Source organism: Diplotaxodon limnothrissa, linkage group LG10, assembly GCF_057381915.1.
Source record: "Diplotaxodon limnothrissa isolate DT_005_m linkage group LG10, D_limnothrissa_male_GT1.1, whole genome shotgun sequence".
Classification (NCBI taxonomy): Eukaryota; Metazoa; Chordata; class Actinopteri; order Cichliformes; family Cichlidae; genus Diplotaxodon; species Diplotaxodon limnothrissa.
In genome coordinates, this window is record NC_140605.1 from 20,114,426 (window position 1) to 20,136,107 (window position 21,682).

At 41.2% G+C, this 21,682-nt stretch overlaps 2 protein-coding genes across 2 annotated transcripts in view; one reads left to right on the forward strand and one right to left on the reverse strand.

Annotated features, from left to right (window-relative positions):
* Positions 1-2,473: 2,473 nt before the first annotated feature.
* Positions 2,474-11,758, reverse strand: smyd4 (SET and MYND domain containing 4). The gene is made up of 10 exons (XM_085363855.1): positions 11,519-11,758; positions 11,166-11,310; positions 10,628-10,717; positions 5,317-6,286; positions 4,471-4,737; positions 4,181-4,368; positions 3,374-3,521; positions 3,163-3,279; positions 2,876-2,999; positions 2,474-2,608 (listed from the first exon to the last, which is right to left on the reverse strand). The coding sequence occupies exons 1-10, from the start codon at positions 11,650-11,652 to the stop codon at positions 2,485-2,487; spliced, it is 2,307 nt and encodes a 768-aa protein (XP_085219981.1). The 5' UTR covers positions 11,653-11,758; the 3' UTR covers positions 2,474-2,484.
* Positions 11,759-12,526: 768 nt separating this feature from the next.
* Positions 12,527-21,682, forward strand: part of LOC146624334 (replication protein A 70 kDa DNA-binding subunit-like) — a 48,519-nt gene continuing 39,363 nt past the window's right edge. Inside the window, exons 1-6 of the mRNA XM_085364551.1 lie at positions 12,527-12,631; positions 13,112-13,159; positions 14,614-14,692; positions 14,860-14,968; positions 15,062-15,153; positions 15,245-15,343. Of these exons, the coding sequence (XP_085220677.1) occupies positions 12,599-12,631; positions 13,112-13,159; positions 14,614-14,692; positions 14,860-14,968; positions 15,062-15,153; positions 15,245-15,343 (460 nt within the window). The 5' untranslated portion in view covers positions 12,527-12,598. The remainder of the gene's footprint in view (positions 12,632-13,111; positions 13,160-14,613; positions 14,693-14,859; positions 14,969-15,061; positions 15,154-15,244; positions 15,344-21,682) is intronic.

Genomic DNA, 21,682 nt, shown 5'->3' on the forward strand with positions numbered 1-21,682 from the left:
CGTGGTCCCGCTTCTCAAGTTCAAGTTCAAGTTCAACTTTATTGTCACTTCAACCATATACAGTTTAAAAATACACAGTGAGGCGAAACAACGTTCCTCCAGGAACCAAGGTGCTACAAGACAAGTTAGTGCAAAAAAAATAATAATATATAATATATCTAGTAATAATATTGTGCAAAAGAGCATTTACAGGTTGGTGTGTGCGATGGTTTGGTGGTGTAGGTCAGTGTGTTTGCGCTTGTGTTGGTTAGTCAGTCCAGTCTCAATGTTTTGAGGTATTTGAGTTAAGCTGAGTGATAATGTTAGTGTATGTGTGTGTGTGCGTGTTTATCAGTCAGTCCCTTTTTGCTGAGGAGACGGATGGCTTGTGGAAAAAAGCTGTTGCACAGTCTGGATGTGCGTGCCCGAATGCTTCGGTACCTTTTTCCAGATGGCAGGAGTGTAAAGAGTGTGTGAGAGGGGTGTGTCCGATCAGCCACAATGCTGGTGGCTTTGCGAATGCAGCGTGTGGTGTAGATGTCCTCAATAGAGGGTAGAGAGACCCCGATGATCTTCTCTGCTGTTCCCACTATCCGCTGTAGGGTCTTGCGGTCTGATATGGCACAGCTCCCAAACCAGACAGTGATGCAGCCGCTCAGGATGCTCTCGATAGTTCCTCTATAGAAGGTGGTCAGGATCGGTGGTGGAAGCCGGGCCTTTCTCAGTCTTCTCAGAAAGAAGAGACGCTGTTGGGCTTTCTTGTGCAGGGAGCTGGTGTTGAGGGACCAGCCGAGGTCCTTCTCCAGGTGTACGCCCAGGAATTTGGTGCTGTCAACGATCTCCACAGAGGAGCCGTTGATGCTCAGCGGTGAGTGGTCGCCTCGTGTCCTCTTAAGTCAACAACCATCTCTTTTGTTTTGTCAACATTCAGAGACAGGTTGTTGTCCTTACACCAGTCCGTTAGTCTCTGCACTTCCTCTCTGTACGCTGACTCGTCGTTCTTGCTAATGAGACCCACCACGGTCGTGTCATCAGCGAATTTAATGATGTGATTTGAACTGTGTGTTGCTACACAGTCATGAGTCAGCAGTGTGAACAGCAGAGGACTTCTGAAATTTTGGTTCACATAAGGGCACTGTATAGATGTGGTTTAATAGTTCATTCACTCATTAAGGCCAGGCAGTCTAGACTTCTGTTGTATGATAAAATCTTTCAGATTGGCTGCTGTGTGACATCATTTATAACAAAAAAAAAAAAAAGGAAAGCCATCAAAATTGATTTTGCAGACATCGGTTTCTGTTTGCAACACTGATTTTCTGTTGACCAGTATATTTGAATTTAATAAGTAGAGTGAATCTTTCGGCTCCTTTCAGGAAGTCACACGCTTTAGTCACTGACGTTTCTGATGGTTGTCAGACTTTTTGGTTTACTTTCCAGTAAATTAAACATCTAGTGGATTTGGACAGCTCAATATTATTAATGTTACTTTGTGCTCTGTGATATCCTGATGGACATTTTTCATTCTGGAATATTGTGATAAGAAATTTCTAACCACTTTCTAATGTGTTATAGAATACAGATCTGATTTTTTTTAATCAGCACATTAATAGATGTTGAAAAGAATTTCATCTACAGTCTCAGTTTTCTACAGTTTTTAGAGAGAATTAAAAGTTAACCCGAATGAAGACGTTATTCAGACTTAACTTTCAACCTTCTTCCCACAATCATCAGCAGGAATCTGCCCCATGGACCATTCTAAGTTCACTGAGGAGTCACTGCTCCCCAGCTTCTTTCACCAGCTGCCTCACCAAAGTTTTGTCTTGACCTTGACTTGTACGCACATCTTCACATCTGTCAGATTGGCTGCCCTCCAGACACTTGTGAGGTTTTAACTGGCACATGCCTCGGGACTTCCAGCTGTGATCATGATTTTATTGTCTTTGCCCAACATGAGCTTCCGCTCCTTTTTAAAAGCTAATGAACCTTTACATCAGAGCTTACTGTGACCTGAACCCTTATTTCTTCGCTGTTGTGGTACACTAGTCTTTGTACTTCATCACTTACATGCAAGGCTTTTAATTGATTGACTGAAAGAGGAAAAATGCTCCAACACCTGAACATCACGCCTTAATGGTCCTATAAAGACTTTTAAGCTGAAGGTCTTGGAGGACATGGGCCATGTACTGTAGGTTCAGGAGTAGAAGCTACATCTTACTGTCCAGTCATTCAAGCATGAAATTGAATTAGTCACTGGACAATTGCTGCCATCTAAAGGTCAGACGGTTACCTATATTTATAGCATAGCTGAGGGTATGCACAGCACTACAGTGCTATAATATAATTTCTTCTTGTAAAAACAAGAACTTATAAAAAGACTATATGTTACCTGCAATGTAACAGCTTTTTAAAGACACAAAACAAACAAGGCCTGCAATCATGAAATTTCTCATATTTTAATGAGCTTCACAAAGTACAAAACTAATTATCGTTTGCTTTTTTTGAAAACTACCCTTGTAAGCAGTCCTCCATGGCCTTCAGCTCCTGTAATTCATGGCAGTGTGGACCGCAGTGAAGGCAGAGAAGTCGCCTGACCTTGGGGATGACGGAGAGAGCTGCCCCTCGGGAACCACTGGGAGAAGGAGAGGAAAATGACGCAAAGGTTGTTATTTCTACAAATAAAGAGAGTCAAAAACAGAACGTAGTAGAAGTTATGAGACTGTGAAGCTTTAGGCACTTGGCTCAGGTACGGTTTGTCGTCTTATTAAACCAAGTATTCTAAGTTTAGGCAATTACTCTGACAGCTGCAGTGTGACTGCACATTTAGCACTAGACACTAAAAAAGAAGGAACGCAACCTGAAATTTTTTTCTGCCCACTCTCTGCACAACTTTTCTCACCCATTGAAGTGTAGCTGTGCTAATTTGAAGAGTTGTCGACCCAGTTCGACGCTTTCTTTTCCAAACTGGGAGGCAATGGCTACAGCGCTTCGCTCCAGATGGGATGCTGCACTATTCCAGTCACCTACAGAAACAGCAGAACACAAACAAAGCAGTAAGAAGACTGCAAAGATTATGCACAGATGCTTTTTGGAGGTTTTTTTTTTAACTCCTCAGGGTGTTAAAAACACAAACACCATTAACCACACAGCTCATATGCAAATACTCCACATCTTTATTATGCGTACCCAGAGAAGCATAAGCTCTGGCTGTGGCATCAGCTAGCTCCCCCTGTAGTGGGTGTGTCTCTGCAAGGATGAGACCAGACTGACACAGAGTCTTTTTTAGAAGTCTTAGGGCCTCACCTGGGGGAGGGTAGAAGAGAAGAATCACATGACAGTGATGTATTTCTATATTTGATTAGATTTGGATGTTTATTTTTTATTTTTTTACAAGCACCTGGCCTGTCTGTCTCCATGAGTTCCACAGCCTTCTCCAGGTTAACCCTGATCTCCTGCAGACTGTTGTTCACGTCAGATAAGGACATACAATGACTGCAGGATGAGCGTGAACATACAAATCCGGCTTCTCTGTCCTCACTCCTTTTCTGAAAAGTATTTACAGTATTTTTAAATGATTAACATGGAAATGTCAACAGACATTGGGCAAATGGCCAGAAGAATGGACGGATCAGTTTCCTTTAAAATTCTTTCATTTTCCCCCCCATCGTATCTAATTCAGGCTCATGGAGGGCTGGATATCAGCAGTCACAGGGCGAGAGGCTTGGCATACGCCAGACAAGTCGTCCTTTGGTCACAGGGGAGAAATAGACAACAATTCACACTCACATTCACACCTATGGTCAATTTAACATCACAAATCAATATAGCCCCGTACATGTTTTGGACTGTGGGAGCAGTTCAGAGTGCCCAGAGAAGATCCACAAGGACATGCCACACAAAAAGCCTCCAGTCGGCAAGTGGATTCAAACCCCTGTGAGCTGTGAGGCAAACCACTGCACTTATTGAATTTAGGGTCACAGAGGGGGCTGGAGTCTATTCAAGCTTTCATAGGATGAAAGAAGGGGTGCACCCTAGACAGGTTGCCAGTCCATCACAGGGCTAACACCGAGAGACACACAACCACACAATCTGACATTTAAACGTACGTCGAGAAGTAGAATTAATAATTAACTAACCAGCATGTTTTCAATTGCAACACTGTGCCCCCCATTAATCCTGAAAAAAGTCAATAATGATCTCATACTTTGAGAGATCCTTTGCACTTGATGCACAGGAGTCCAAGATCTCTGCCCTCAGCGCCTGGCTCCTGCTGTCTGGGCTCCTCCACGTCCTGCTGCTGTTGGCTACAGGCCTCACACTGACACAAGAAATAGTACTGCTCTTGCAGAAGACAACGGCGTTCCTGGGTCACCATCCTGCTGCTATGAGGACCTGAAGGGAAAATAAAATGAATGGTGAAAAATTGCTTTTATACACAAGGTTATGATACCATATTGATTCTAATCTATCTAAATGTTCCATCGTACATCATACCATAGCAGTGCAGGATCTCTTGTCCAGGAGTGATGAGCTTGGCTGCTCTGACTGTTACAGTGACTCCCTGCGCCTTGTGCCTCCATTCAGCTTCACCCCCACTGAAGTCTGCAGACAGAGCTGAACCAGAAGGCTCAATAATGCCTCCAGTGCTGAACACCAGGCTGGTGTTGGGGCAGCAAGAGTGATTGAGAAGACTAAGAGTCGGGAATACTGCAGTAGCAATGCGAATTTCCCTGTTGGACTGCACCGGTGAGTTTGTTGCTCCTGTGAGATGCAAAAAGCCAAAACAAAATGCAATTAGAAAAAGGGACCTCCTGCGTAGTCGACACTACAGAGTATTCACAGTTGCAAAAATCAATAAGAAAAGTTTTATATATCCTTAAAATCCTTTTGAAGCAAAAATCTCCTAAATTTTCTGGTTGTGACATCCTAAAAGTAAACCTCTGTGGTCTTCTATGATAACCTGAAACTGAATTTTTGACCCAACAAGCAGTGTAAACATGTCCCATCATCCAAGCATGTTTAAATTGAGTTCCTCTTTAACTTCATTCTCACCCACATTTTTTATTACTGTTTTCATTCCACTGAGTTAGAAAAAGAAGCAAAGTGAGTGCACTGTAAATCTTCCTCTGAAAGCGTCTGCTGTGTTGTCACACCTGAAGCACCTAAAAAAGACTTTTATGCCAGTGGAATCGTTTTTAGTTGTGTCATCCATCAATTTCATCAAAGAGGGAACACGATTTTCTTTCTCATTTTTCTGCCTGTGACACGCAGCTGCAGCTGTTTATTCTAACTACACTCACTCTGAGCCAACTTAACAACACATTTTGCGCCTGCAGTCACCTGTGTCTTGCAGCACGACTATTGCCTGGGCGTTACACCTCAGCTGTAGGATGTGCTGTAGAACTGCACTTCCCAGCATCCATAGCTCTGCATTCCAATCAGCGTCTCCTCCCTCCTTGTTTGGTCCCTGTGGGGTATGGCTCCATGATACAGGTGGTGGTCCTGCCTTGCTGAGCTTCAGGTAGAGTGTTGCTGCGGTGACCGCACACATGAAACGCAGAGCAGGGCTGTGGTGATTCAGGTGGTGCAGCAAGTTATACACATTCAGGTAAGAGCCCCCATAGGATGACGTAGAAGGATCACTCGAGTGATTATTAAAACACTCTTTGTGCTTGTCTCTGATTGGCTCCCTTGCTAGTAGAAAGTTTTTTAACCCTGCCTTGAGAGCTAACCTCAGGGCGAGCTGTGACATAACGCCCATCGCCATCAGATCTGCTCCCAGCGCACACTCCCAGCGATGATGTTCTTCCCAGGCTTCCTGCTGACAACCAGTTGAACAGTATCGGCTGTAGCTACACCTGTCACATGGTACAAGAATCAGCGTTTCAGTCAAACACCTATGGCAACGCCTGTCCTCCACTCCAAACAACACTTCTCTCTCTCTGCCATACCGTCCCACCTTCCCTTTCACCTCCTCCATTCCTGGTAGGAGGACACAGCTGTACGGCCTGTCAGTGAGAATCACCTCCCCGGCTGCTATTCTATTTACAGCCACCAGGTGTCGACCTTTCTCCACAGTGGAGTCAACAACAACTTGAGGACAAATCCCAACTGTGAGAGGCCCAACAGATGGTGAATTTGCTGTGTCTGAACCTTTACAATCGTTTGAGGCAGGGTTTTGATCATCCTCCCTTCCCTTTTCATGTACAGAGAGATGTTTAAAGCACAGAGTTCGGCGGTCCTCCAGTTTGTGTAAAAGATGAGAGGGATAGCCATTCTTCACGGCTCTGTCAATGTCATCAAGGCATTCCTGAGGAAAACAGAAAAGCTGGAGCGTAAACAATCACAAAATCAAAGACTGTGAGCAAAACATAGAGATGACAGACTTTTTACTAACTCATGAATTCTGCACTGAACCGGAGGGGTAAGGCTTAGAAACCTGTCATAAGAAGACTGAGAAAAGGAATACTGGAGGCATTTTTAAGGACAGTAAGCAGTGCTGTGAATGCTACATACAGATTGTACACAAATAAGCACTTTTATGATTCTGACCCATTTCACACGCCTGCTAAGCTGTTGAAAGGTTTTACATATGAAGTATGATTCTGCCAGTTACAGCTCTGGCTATGGTTAGGTAGCCTAGCTATCATAATGATGGTCTGTGCACTGTCTGTCGAATAGGCAGCTGAATTAGGGGGGTCAAAGAAGGTCTAGTCCAGGGGTGCCCAATCCCAGTCCTCGAGATCTACTATCCTGCAGCTTTTAGATGCATCCCTACTCCAACACAGCTGAATCAAATGGTGTGATTACCTCTTCAGCATGCCATCAAGTTTGGCAAAGGCCTGATAACAAGCCATTCAGTTGATTCAGGTGTGTCAGAAGAAGGAATGCGTCTAAAAGCTGCAGGACGGTAGCTCTCGAGGACTGGGATTGGGCACCCCTGGTCTAGTCAATGCACTGACACACACATCATTCACAGCTCTCTATTCTCATCAAACCTGCTGTTGTCTATGTAGAGGACTCGGAAAAGAGCAGTTTAGATTTAGGCCAACATGAATTTGAGAGAATTTTAGTGTGAGGACAGCATTTGAGTTGGTGTGGTGTAGGGCTGCCACGATTAGTCGACTAGTCACGATTATGTCGACTATTAAAATCGTCGACGACTAATTTAATAGTCGACGCATCGTTTGAAGCTTTGTAAGATCACAAAGGACGCAGGAATGAGTAGTAGGATTTAAGAGTGTAATAACGGACTGAAACAGAAGATGGCAGCACTGCATGTCCAAGGATGCCAGCTGCCGTTAAACCCCGAAGAAGAAGAAGCTGTGTCCCAGAATTCATAGCGCAGCCCAGCGCAGTTGTCAACAATGGCGGCAGCTAGTTAGTTTTAACTTTACTCTTATTATTCTTTCTGGGTCACAAAATAAACGTTTAACATATTTTCAGGCGAGAATGTAGCTGTGTAAACCTCAAATATCTGCTCAGTTTATCAAGACACCGCATATTTTCAAAAGCGCTCCGACGTTTTCGGAGACGTCTGTTACCCACTAGCTCGTTAGCTAGGCGGGGGCAAGGCTAACTAGAGCCGTGAGAACACCGGACTCCCGGCAAATCGTTTTCAAACCCACCGCCGTCTTTCGCTAGTCAGGTTAAACATATATATAAGTCACTTAGATAACTTAAATGTTATTGTTTGGCTTTTTTCAGTATTTTATTTGTTCCTGAGTAAATCGGTTTGGCTGAGATTAAAGGTATAGTTTTTGCACAGCTAAAACTGTCAAGCAGACAGCTGATGTATCAGAAGTGTGAGACGCTGGAGAATATACTCCGGTGTCCTGTTATATTTTAGAAAGCAAGGAGTTTATTAAACTTCACCGAAACAATCTGCAAATTTCATTAAAAATTAATAAACTACCATCTTGTCTTTATTTTTAGTTAGCACAAACACTTCAAGCTGTAAGCTAATGATAGTTATATAAGACCAGATGCTGCTGGTGCAATAAGCTGTACGTCCAATGGATGATGATCTGATTAGTCGACTAATCGCAAAAATAATCTGTGACTAGTCGACTATCAAAATAATCGTTTGTGGCAGCCCTAGTGTGGTGGTTGTGATTAGTATTTGCAAACAAAACAGTGAAGAAGGCGCAGCAGCGCCTCTTCTTTCTCAGGAGACTGAAAAGATTCGGCATGAGCCCCCGCATCCTCAGGACCTTCTATCACTGTGCCATTGAGAGCATCCTCACTGGATGCATCACCACCTGGTATGGCAACAGCACCGCCTACAACTGCAAAGCTCTCCAGCGAGTAGTGCGGTGCTCTGAACGGATAATTGGAGGTGAGCTTCCCTCCCTCCAAGACATCTACAGGAAGCGGTGCCTGAGGAAAGCGGGGAGGATCATCAAGGACTCCAGTCACCCCAGCCATAAACTGTTCAGACTGCTTCCATCAGGAAGGAGGTTCTGCAGCATCCGGTCCCGTACCAGCAGACTGAGAGACAGCTTTTTCCATCAGGCCATCAGACTGCTGAACACGTCATAGACACCTCAGCTTCACTACTGGAACTTCAACATTATGCACTCCATACTGTATATAAATGCCACTTGTTTTGCACATATTCAACTCTGTATATTTTATTATTATTATTATTATTATTTTATTTTATTTTTTTACTATTTAATTTGTAAAAATGTGTATACACACACACACACACACACACACACACACACGTAGGAAAATATTTAGTATACACATCCAGAAATGCATACACTATTATATATTGTACATATATTTATTAGTTTCAGGTTGGCCATTCTTGTATTTTGCTCGTTTGTGTTGTTGTGTTTGCACATCTCTGTTGCTTGTGGGGCTCGCACACAAGAATTTCACTCGCATGTGCTGTGCCAGTGTGCCTGCACATGTGATGTGACAATAAAAAGTGATTTGTGATTTGATTTGATTTGATTTAAGTCTGATGTTGAGAGTTTGTACCACACACTTAAACCCGAGATTGACAGTCAATGTGATTCAAAAATACTTTGTTTAGTCAAGGGACTGAGTATATATTGGAGAGATAGTGTACATATACTGGATTAAGGATGTTTAAGATGGTGCACGCAGAAGGAAAAAGGTGGAAGACCACAGAGAAGATTCATGGACTGCACTGAAGAAGGATGTTTAGAGGGTTGGTGTGATAGAAAAAGGATGTCAGGGAAAGGCTGAGATGGAGACAGATGATCTGCTGCAGCAACCCCTAAAGGAAGGAGGAGTAGAAGCAGAGGAAGGAGAAGAAAAAGAATCTGCTATGATTCCAAGAAGAGAAGTTAAAGAAAAAAAGCAAAAGAGTTCATTTTGTTCTGCGATCTGAACCTTGGATGAATGAAATATGCAGTAGTGCATTCTTTCCTTGTTGGATAGGTTTACTGTTGACTCATGGCACAAACGTTAAAAACCACGGCGGGTTTAGACCTATAATCCCAGTGATTATGGTTAGGATAATTAACTAGTTTTGTTTTAACTCTTTCTTAATCCATTAGGAGGACCCTTTCTGAACTGAGTGGTTCCTCTCATATGTCAGGTCTGCTTATAGAACAAAATGACTGTTTGCATCAGATATTAGTGAGGGTGGTCTCTGCTTATAGAGCTACCCTTGGAAAAACCTGAAAACTATTCTAATAGTCGCCAAACCACGTCTTTATTGACATATACAGAGGTGTCAAAACTCCTCATTACGGATACCGGGGAGGTTGTTAAATGTCATCTTTATTAGAGAAAAGAGTTAAAGCCAAACCAGATGGGGTTCGGTTTAGACAGTTATCAAGATTTTGCTAAACATGCACAACTTCATAAACTAGAATATCTAATTCACGCTTCCCATTTGAAGGTGTTAAAATTTAATAAACTGATAATAACTTATTTGACATGTTAGGCTTAAACATGAGAAACTGCAGGAATTACTGCTTTTTAACTTCGCTCAGTTGAACTTTTTTAAAATCTTTTTATTCCTGTTTTTTGGTAGATTAATGTCCTCCCACAGACACTTCCTAACCATAAAGGCTTATTATACATCAAGTAATGGAGAACAGGGTTGTTACTGTGGACTCAGCTGGTGCTTCAAAACTCTTACCTGACTTGTGAGGGGAGAACAGTGTGGAATTAGCAGTCAAAGGTATTTTATAACAGCTTCAAAAGTAAGTAGGATAAATGAATGCCCTGTACAGTTTTGACTTAATCCTAGTGCCTGGCACAAGTTTGAGAAATAGGATATTAAAAAATATTATAGTGCCCGATATTTTTTTATTTAATGAATCATGAAAAAATCATTATAGAAGATGAGCTCCTGGTTGCAAAGCACCCGCAGAGGTACAGTGACTTATAAATGGTTCCAGGTAAAGCTTCTGTGATGGAAACGGGTGTGATGTGAGGAACATGGGTATCCTTCCTGTTGGCCACAGCAAGAAAGTCTTCAGCATTGTTAAAAAAAGAACACTTATGCAGTCTTGTGTGCAGATCATCAACCATTTGCATGAGGATTTGAACCAGCACGTTTTTCTGTGCAAGCTTCCTACAGGCAATTGTAGCTCACACCATGACAACACTAGCCAACCACTGAGCACAGCTGGTTTTAATGGTGAAGGTGGCACAGACTCACCTGGTAGTGCTGCAGATGGTAGAGCGTAGCAGAGCGGTTGGCGTAGCACAGAGACAGCTGCTCCGAAGTACTGGGAGCAAAACAGATGCCCTGTAATAACAGGAGACAGTCGAGGTAGGGGTTTATGGTGGGCAGTGTTTTCATGTTTAAGGTGCTTAATATCAAAGGCATGCTTACACTTTTAGAGTCAAAATAAAATCCAGATACACCTCAGATGTAACAGCGATAGTCACCAGCGTAGTATTTCTTACTTAACTTACATCAGAGCTAGTATTTCACATTGTTTCACTGTCTCAGTGTTTACACACCACTCTGCATTTAATCATTGCTTATTATTAATCTCTGGCTTTATTCCACAGGGTGTCTTTTGTCCTGTCTTCCCCCCAATCACTCCATTGCAGCATATAGCCACTCTCTTACTGAGCTTGGTTCTGCCGGATGTTTCTTCCCGCTAAAAGAAAGGATTTTTTTAAACTTAATTAAAGTATCTAGGGTGCCTACAGTCCCAGAGTAAGATATAATATTGTTTCAAATTTACCTTTGAATAGTGCAGAGCAGCTGCAGTGTAGTTTTTAGTCTTGAAGCTGGAGTTTCCCCTCACCCTGCATTTGGCTGCTAGCTCTGCATCCTTCTGTACTGAATATACTGCAGATTCTTGCTGCAAGAAGTCCAGATCATCTTGTCTGCAAAAACAAAAAGAACCCTTTAATAATACACAGAAACACAAAATAGGTGCAGAGCACTGTTCAAAAGCTTTTCCTGGACTAAAGTCCAGTTCAAGTGGTCCAAGCTGTTGCAGCTGCCTCAGAACTACCAGTCAGTGTAAGGTTAATAAAATAGGTTCGTAGTCTTAAATTCATTGGTACTACATGAGCTGAACTGGGTGCTTACCTCACGAGACTTAGACCACATCTGAAAACGTCATCTATTTCAAGCAGGGACGTAAACTGTTCCTTTAGTTTGGGCTCGAGAGCGCGCCACTTCTGTGCCACGTGATCTTGCCACTGAACGCACGGCAGATCCATTATGGATTACAACAGAACCGCGTCACCCTGCTGACAGGACCGCAGGACCGGAGAGTAGTTTGGGTTTGTTTTGAATTAGTTTCACATGAGCTCTCAGCGCTCTCAGCACAGCTGTCACGTTAGAGTGGACCAAACTACAGTTCCCGGCAATATCTTTCACAATAAAATCAAAACTGCAAACCCGTGGCTGTTCAAAGACCATCCTGTATGTGAAAATTGAAAAATATTCTCCTTATTAGGTTAATGACACAATTCAAACTAATCACATTGTCGTAAAACAATATTTTTCGGTAGTATCCAAAAATAATTCTGAAGCTAGGTTTCATTTTAGAGGTTATAAAATTGCTTTTCGTGACTATTTTCAAGGCGCTTTTCACATTTTGCACCGGAATCTGATTTGCCATATGAAACAATATTCAATATTTTGATATTTGTAGTAATTCTGTGTGAGGGCAGAATTTAAATAAGTAAGTTTTGGAAACATGTGTTTAAAAGTAGTAACACAACTCTCCATACAAGTTGGATTACCTTTGGTGTTATTCAGTTTTGTTGCCCCTCGCCTTTGCAGTTTTGTTTTATTCATTTTTGGCTATTATACAAATACACACATAGTGGTGGTCACAGCTTTGTTGAATCTGTTTGTTGTATAAATACAAATAATGTAGTATGTATGTAGTATGTTTAGTTTTTAGACCAGTGCAGTAGCTACAGACTGAAACTATCAAATTAATATAATGTAACAGATTGGCAAAATAGTCAATGTCGTGCAGTGGCCTAGCATATCGTTTATTTTGAAGGCGTAAATGTGACACTTCCGGTCTTTTAACGTCTCGGCAAAGTGTCGTTTGCCTCTCTCCTATCGCGATAAGTGTCATGGCTTTTTTTGGAGCTACGTACCAGAAAAGCTAAACTCTGCAAGCTTTGAGATAAGCTTCACACGAGAGACATGAACGTACCTCTTACAAAAGGGGCGGTTGAAGTAAGCATAAACCTTAAACTGACTGAGCTGCTGTTTTCTCTTTGACTCCGTGTCTCAAGCTTGATTGTGGTGTGGTGTAACCTCAGGCTGCTACCCTGTGCGCTAATGTTTACCTTTGGTCCTAATGGTTCATCAGCTGTAGCATTACCAGATCAGTTAAAAATAAACTTTGTTACCGGTTGATTAAAAAAAAAAGCTCTAAGAGCAATATTTGTGATGAAGAGCAAAAACAATCAGGCTGGGTCAACAGAACAATCTATTTTTGGGCTATAATGACATTTTACCTCTCGACAGTTTTTCGATAATATTTGACGTCTAGAGAAAGTGTTTGTCACCATCCACATGAGAAACAGAATAGATGGCAGTTTTGTCCAATGGTTGTTACACTGTAACTTTGCCTTAGCAACACTGTAATATGTAATGAGGACAAACAGGCAGTTGTAACTAACGACGACTATGTGTGTTATTATTGATGTCTAGGCCCTGTGCAAAGGCTTAGATGTGGACAAGCCCGTGCTGCAGCTGCTGGTGAGTGGCTCTGTGGAAACCCACTTGTATTTCAGATTACATGATATGCATAGAAGCCTCTATTATAGCATAAGTACAGAGTATATGTGAGTATATATGAGTTATAATTACAATACCATCTGGAAACTAAAGAATTTAGGTCTAGTTTTAGATTACTTATATTTTTCTTTTTGCAGTGCAACTTGACTTAACATTCAAGCACAAGCACAGAATAAAGACAGCATTTCCTTTTTCAATTTTGTGAGTAAAGGTTTCATGTTAAGTATTCTACGTGTTTTATTTTGCATTATGTTTAAATACAACTATATATCATTCAGAAATTGTCACTAGTGGTCTTTTCAATGCAAACATTTGTTGTTAGTCTTTATGCAAAAACGACATAGTCAAGCAGAAGGCTCACAGTGTTTGGAGATGGAATGATCCAGTGATGTCATTGTGAAACACCTTTGCCATTGCAGATGGAGACGTAATAGAGATTGTACACGATGTATCAACAAGAACCATCTGATTTTAAAGTGCTTTAATTCCACAGCCACATACTGTTAGAAAGAGGAGATTTGTGAGTTTCATGTGGTTGCTGGTAGGTAGCAGTGACTACAGACATGCTCACAAAAGTATGAGACAAGTTTAACTCGGCAAGGAATATGTTGTATGGAATGTTACATATAGAGGGGGACACATTGAGAACTTCTCAACAGTGAAAGTTTTGTATGTAAAATTTTATGTACAGCCATGTTTTTTTAGTTACTGCAAGCTTCTATTTTCATTACTTTATAAAAGATAACCTTTAAAAATCAGATGATTCTTTTTGTTACGCTCTGTATTTTTTCAATTCTTTGTTAAATTTGTAAAATGAATGAGCTTGCATCTCATCTTCTGATTTCATTGTATGATGGGCTCATTTTGAGCTGAGGCAAAGAGTGTTAACTCTGTCTCATGTGATAATTTCCTCTTCCTCACCTCTACAGCAGATCGTTTAGCATCTCATCTGTCCTCTGCTCTCTCCTGTTCTCTCCTCCTCTCACATCTCCTACTCACTAAAACAGCACAGTCAGCACATGCAGACAAAATGCCTTTCTTTTCATTAGTCTGTGTTATGCTTGTACTTGTGTGTTAAACAAACACACATCAAACACAGGTGTCCACTGTACCTGTTTTGTGATTAGAACGTTTGATAACTTCTCAGCTAGGCTAGCTAGTTAAACATTTCCCTTCTTTACCGCTCAGAGCTTACAGATGAGGCAGCAGAACCCTTAGGTCCTGACTCATCTGCTATCTCTGTGGAGATGTTCGAGGGAAAGGGCTGCGTAAATAAATGCCTGCTTGTTATAATTGATTTTATTGCTTCTTTGCTGTCATGTGTAAACAGAGCGGTTTAATGATTCCTATTAATATATCTTGGGACCTTTTGTTGTTTTGATTTTGACATCTTTCCTTCCCTCTCTGTTTGTCAGAACATCCGTCAGATCAGTAATGCCTCAAGCCCACCCAGGTTCCGACTTATGATGAGTGATGGCCAGCACTCTCTGACTTGTGAGTGTCCTCCAGTAGTACAACAACTTTTAAATTTGGAAGTGACACCAGAAATAAAAGTCAAAGATAATGTGGAGGTCTTAAATACTAAGATATAGCCAGTTAAACTGTGATATTTCTTTTTCTAGAAATTATATATGAAAATTTCTGTGTATTTTTGTGTCTAGCTTGCCTGCTTGCTACCCAGTTAAACTATTTATCTGAAGAGAACCTCCTGGTACCAAACTGTGTGTGTTTGTTGAAAAAGACCATCAACAACACTTTGGCTGATGGCAGGTATGTGTTGACTCTTTATTTCCTTTCTTCTTTTGTTTACTCATGTTTTCCCATTTGGTATAATTTTCACTTTGCTCCTTTTTTTTGTTCCAGGCGTGTGGTTGTTGTTATGGACATGGATATATTAAAGTCAGCAAAGGAAACTGGGGGGAAGATTGGAAATCCCACTCCTTATAATACAGATGGTATAGTACTTTTAAAGTGTGCATGGATGAAGGTAAGAAACTGTAATAAACAGCCTCTGGAAGCCCCTTATGGTGTTTGTTCCTCTTTTAGGTAAGACTTCATCTCCACAGAAGGTGTCATCAAGTACCTATGTTCCAGAGTCCCCTCCGTCTGCTGCCGTGCCTGGACCCTCCTATAGGAACTACAGCTGTGAGTTTTTTTGTCAAACACTTTGTATATGAATCATGGTAATATAAGATAATACTGCTGCCATTTCCTGCTTGTTATTTAGTCACTTGTGTGGCAGAAGCACCTTTTCATTGTGTTGACATCAGCACTACTTTATATCTCACTGTATCAGAATAAATCGCTTATAGTGCAAAACAATGGCTTTTGAGAACCTGAAGAAAAAGTGAGTGTACTTATTCATTTACAATATGTGCCATTAATTATATGATATGCAGCACTGTGCAGATGCTTTGAGGAACCCCTCATCTCTTCATATTTTGCCTCCAAGCAGCCAGATTTTCTTTTAGGTTTTTAAAGTGGTCTTGAGCAATAGTTCTCGTGTTTTTTTTCCTTTGGGTGTTGTCTTCATTTTCTCTAATTTTTCAGTCAGTCCTTGTAGCTGAGCATTTTCAGAGGAATGTTTTTTTTTGAGCCACTTACACAGACCTATCGATCATTCATGCATAAAACAGCAACTTAGCTCAATATATGAACCAGTTTTGCATCTGCACGTGACAGGCAACTTAGCAAAGAAATAATTTTAATTAGTATTTGTAGTTGAATCCCCCCAAAAAACAAGTCAAAATTTGAGATGCATAAAGTGGTAGTTTTGCATCAGTAGACGCAGGATCCAAAAGTTTCTTCCCTCAAAGTGACTCGATCTGCTGTGTGTGTGTGTGTGTGTACTGCTCACACATTTGGGAAACAACAGCAGTAAAAGCTTTGCTTTCAGAATGATCAGGATGAAGTAGGGCTGGGCGATATGACCCAAAATTCATATCTCGATATTTTTTAGCTGGATGGCGATATAAGATATATATCTCGATATTTTTTTTAAGCCATAAAGTAAGAACAAAAAGAGTTCTTAGTCAAAGCTGTGTCCCAGATGTCACACAGGCACTTTTATTAACATACAGCACAGATGTACATGAAAAATTACTCAAAATTAAATTATGAGCATTCATTAAATAATAATGCTCCATAAATAAAAGAAAACAAGGTTGTTTTTGTGCTAAACAAAGAGCTCACAATTGTGCAGTCAAAATGTAAACTAAAAGACGCTGAGCGTAATAACAAAGACAGACAGATTTTACAGCTGCTCTGTTCCCAAGTTTTACTGTGTGACTGATAGCCTGGAGTTTGAAATCCGCTTCATAACCACGTCTCTTACAGGTGCCATTTATGGTCCTTATACACACACAATACGGTAATATTACGTTGATGCACAGTACGTATCACTCCGCGAAGCTCTTCGGTAGCCGTAATGCGCCGACAATCTATCAAGCGGTGCAGCTCCGTAGCTTACCAAAGTCGTACTCAAACATTTTTGACAGATTGCTGAAACGCCGTGTACCACATAAAATCGGTTCGCGGCCACCAAGCACAACCAGAATTCATACATAAGGCGCGCTATCAACTTTTGAGAGAATGAAAGGATTTTAGGGTTAGCGCTGTTAGCTCGTTAGCGCGGTTAGCTCGTTAGCATGTTTAGCTCGTTAGCACGTTGACGCCGTCCAGCCCCACGCATGGGGCGATGCGCAGTAACTCGTTAACGGAGATTTGCCGTGTCCGTCTTGTCGCTGCCTGCACGTGAAGCGATGGGGTAGGAGGGGGAGTTGTCTTCAGTGAAGGCGAGGCGGAGTAACGTTGCGTAGAGACAAAAGTGGACGAAAGAGAGGCAAACTTGCGGCTCCACAACTATAATTATAACGTAACATAGACTATATCGATATAAAGGATATTGTCACATCTTATATCTCGTATAAAAATATATCGATATGTTTTAAAAACTCGATATATCGCCCAGCTCTAGGATGAAGCTATTAATAGTAAGGCCAAAAACATGATCCAACAAGCCGCAACATTAAGACGGCCTGCTATATATAGTGTATGATCCCGTCATGCTGTGTAAAAAGCTCTGGTGGCATCATGTGGTGTTTGGCAGGACACCACTGGGTTGTGGTTTGGGGCCTTTGTGGTTTGGGCTTGTTCTGGTGAATCCAGCAATTGCTCAACATGATTGGTTAATGCCTTAGGCCCTTTTCAGTGTTCCTGGTGTCAGTACCAAGCAGTGGGGTGCATTGTCTGGCTGGAGGAGGCCACTGCCATAAGAGGGATTATGCTTGGTCTCTAACATTATATATGTAGGTGGTGTCAAAGTGTGCCAAGGCCTGAGGTTTTCCTGCTCTTGGATTATGGATATCATTACTTGCTTTGCAGATTACAGTATTTAATTACCTCATTGATTTAAAACAAGTCCTCATTTAGCCGTACTTACCACAAGGTCTTTAATGAGCTACAAATCATTTTTGTCATCTACAATTCATATATTGTAGTGGTATAGAGCACCTAATCATGTGTGTATAATATTAACAGAGAACAAAGGAGGGTTTTGTTTTAGCTTAAACATACAATATTTGGTCCAGTTATTTCAGGGACAATTAGAATATTATTTCTTAATAAAACCTAATCTTGCCAACAGAGGGAGCCAAGCACCCTTTAAGCAAATGCTGCTGACAGTTGATTTGCAGTCTTCTCACTGTTTTCACCCCAAACTGCAGCTATAATTTGGTGGAGAACAGAGACTTGGAAAGACATTGCTAACCAAACAGTACATCCTGATGTCCATCCCTTTGATATTCATAGCAGTTCAGTGTTCAAAGGCTGTAGTCTGGGGGTGGGTTAAGAACTAGATAAAGCAGGATCATAAGGCACACTGTGGTAGCCACAGGAAATGCTAAATGAATGGTAGACTGAAGTCGCTTTAGTCTAAGTACCTTTTTTCATAACACGTTGGGTACTTAAATCATATTTACAGCTCAGCCATCAGAGCGGCAAACTATCTTGTTGCCCACTGGCCACTGGGGGAGTCCATAACTCACTTCTTCCTCTATTTTACCACCAACCAGAGTTTTGTAACATTTTAGGAGCCCCAAATGATACTCACTTTCCTGCCACAGTAGCTGTTGCCATGTATCATGCCTAAAGTAGTCTGCATTTTATTGGCTCTGCTTTTATTAGCTTAGCCTTTGTTTCACTCAGTTGTTTTATACCACCACCAACTACGCTTAGCATTGACATTGATTTTGTTATGTGGCAGAAACATACCCGATAGTCCTTCTCGGTGGAGGATGTAGGCATGTGGGTGGATAATGAGTGCTTAGTCTATTGCGCGTGTTTGTGCATGTGTAGGTGTGTGTCTGTGTGCTCGTGTTGTGACTGAGGGAGCTTGTGTGGGCCGGTGGCTCCTCCAGTTCATGGCTTCATGAATATTGTGTTGTGGACTGAATCCTGTTGTTGCGGTGCACACGGAGAATCGGCGCGGGGGGGTTGAGAGAGAAGTCAACTAATTTGACTCAGCAAAGACGAGGCTCCGTATTAACTAGTTCATCAGACTCCTTTCCTCATTACATCCTTTGATCTGTGTTGCTTCAGAGATTCAACCTGATAGATGAAAACTGCTCCTCTATTTAATTGTTCTGTTGATGAAGGGGTCTTGTGCATAAATTCTCAAGCCTTTTCTCCTTTTGAATGCGACTTAGTGATTGATTGTTTCATTATTTTTCTAAATTGCATTCTTACTAAGTCGATGCATTTTTGAGCGTTTCCAAGACTGCTAAATGCCACAAATCAAGCATTTCCATTGAGCTTTGGGTTATGTAATGGCTCATGGGGCTGTTGTTGTATTTGAGGGTTTTGATTCAAACCTCTGTGCAGACGTCCCAGTCTTTGAGCAACATACTGACTCCCTGGGTGCCTCCATTTGGCTAACTTGGCTCATTACTTCTTTCAATTATGTCTCTTTCTTGTACTGTAGCTCCGTGCAGCAGGGATCCTATTGGCAGAGAAGCCTAAGATGCAGGGAAGAGACACAAAGATGTAGGATATGTATTTACCAAACAGCACATCCTCTTTAACTCTTACACCATTTTCATGAGATGGCTATCACCCATGTAGACGTAAGGTTAAGAAATATTAAAACAAACATTTTAGAGGTATTAACTGAAACTCTACGACTGCTGCTCCTGTGCTTTATGTAGATATATATGTAGATATATTCATACATTAGAGCAGGGATGTCAGACTCTCTTTACATTATGAGCCACATACACTACACTTTGAACACTTAACCAGTGAAACGACATGATAAATTGTTAAAATTACAGGAAAAGTTCTAGTAGCTCCATGCCTAGACTGGTTTTCTTAATTCTCAGAAAATGTCTTTACTGTGGACCCACTAAAAATACGGAAATTTCTTTAGTTGATAGAGGACACCTTTCATGTGGGCCAGAATGAAGTCTTTGGTGGAACAATTCTGGCCTCCAGGCCTTACGTTTGACACCACTGCATTAGTGCATAATGAAACAAAACCCATTACTAAAACAATAGAAAAGGATGTCGCAGTGAAGTTTATTAATGGTTGGGCCAAACAATAATTCACTGTGCAGCTTTATACGACATGCATTTCTCCTGAATGAGCCCAAATACAAACACATACATGTTATCCATTTAAGAACTGGAACATATTTGATGATGCAAACCTAAGATCAGTTCTAAAATCACAGACCAGAGGACAGAGAGGACAGAGGAGTGAGAAACTGGAGGAAGTGTACAGTAATTGGCTGAATGGAAAGCTGCTGTAGGCATTGTGCTCTGTAGAGACTCCTGACCTTTGACACCTTGGGAGTAGGAGGATGCTGTTAGATAGACTTTTCCTGTTGAAGATTTTGTGGCATTTATTTTAAGTGTTTTGAGCGTCTAGTTGTTTGAGAGCACCTCTTAGGTTCGCAGTCCTCTCTTGCTTAAACATAACAGAACAGAAAAAACCCCAAAAAAACAGCAGTAGGTGTGAAGTCAGAGGCCACGACACAGTTGTCACAGGTAGTTCTGTGTTCCCATTTAAATATTCATCAGCAGCTATCTCTTGAAATAGTCTTCTCAAACTGCTTCGTAGATGATATTTAAATTCCAAAAAGATATCTGGACTCACTAAAGTGCGGTTAAAATAATATCCATAATTCATCACTAACCATTCTCTGTAGGTTTCTTTTTCCCCCACACAACTCTTTCCCTTTTGCCCTCACTCTGATGAACACACACACACACACACACACACACACACACACACACACACACACACGTTTTCATTCTTTCTCATTCACGTTCTCTTTTTTTGTTATTATTATTTCCTTTTCATCCATACTGTATATTCCCCTCTTAGTGTATACTCATCACAGTCCGCTCTTTAACAACAGGAGCTGTCGAATATGGTATTGGCATACATATTAGAAGCCTGCATTGATCTAAGCCACAGAAAACGAGCATCCTTGATAAAGCTCTGCCCCCTCTTTGCTGTTTTTCAGTCCATTCCCGATTCCCACCACCTATCATCTCCTCATCTTCTCTTTCGCCACCAGTTCTCTCTTCCTAACTCTCCATCCAGATAGCGTGTGTATGAATATTGATGTTAATTACCCCTCGGCTGAAAATAGCTGTTCAATCTGTGAATTTCCCCAAGGAATTTGATCATGAGGTGCACACACACACAGAAAGGAGGGTATCATCGAGGTGCATATTTGTTGTGCTTTACAACCGGAGCTTAAATCAGAGGGAGTGGTCTCGGTGGACCTGATTCGCTTTATCCCTGAAAATCCCCGCACACCCTCCTTTCCAAAAAATACTGCTGCTCAATATGGCATGTTATTCCTGCCAAAAGAAGCAATTGCATAAAAAATATTGTGTCAGCAGATAAGTGTTTGGGTTGAATCATACTGATGGGGCTGATGCTACTTCATTGTGGGAGGTGAGATAGCACCTTATGAGTCTGTGGGTTGGTCCAAACTGTTGTATCTTGCAAAGAAGAACACAAAACTTGTGGAGTTTTTTTTTTGTTTTTTTTTTTAATTTTATACAAAGAAAACTTCGTCTTAACTTAAAAAAATACAGTTGTGTTGATTTATTTCTATGTGAGGTAGTTAAATTAGTCCTGAGTTGAGTATGCACATAACAAAGACAGAAATAAGATCAACGCTGCAAAATTAAATTCCATAAATTCCATATTATGCTATTGAATCACTCTCAGCTTGAGTAATTACACATTAGCGTTCATATTGATATTTTCTGACAATTTTAGCATTTAGTGGTTGAAGTAGACACAGGACGAGAAATATGCAATCATTGATTATTAACCTCCCATATTCTCTCCTACTGATCTAGAATAACTGCTCTGTCTTTGACTCAGTCTAAGTTAAAAAATAATCATGGCGCATGAACATAATTAAGGCAAGTATGTTTGCTTTCTTGGCCATGAGACCGATAGTC

Bases quoted from the DNA above. Each gene is read 5' to 3' on its own strand.
- smyd4 (XM_085363855.1), bottom strand. From the start codon at position 11,652: ATGGATCTGCCGTGCGTTCAGTGGCAAGATCACGTGGCACAGAAGTGG. The intron at 11,311-11,518 runs GTAAGCACCCAG...TTGTTTTTGCAG, and splicing joins TGTGGTCTAAGTCTCGTGAG to ACAAGATGATCTGGACTTCT. The intron at 2,609-2,875 runs GTGAGAAAAGTT...TCCTTCTCCCAG, and splicing joins GCACAGCTACACTTCAATGG to TGGTTCCCGAGGGGCAGCTC.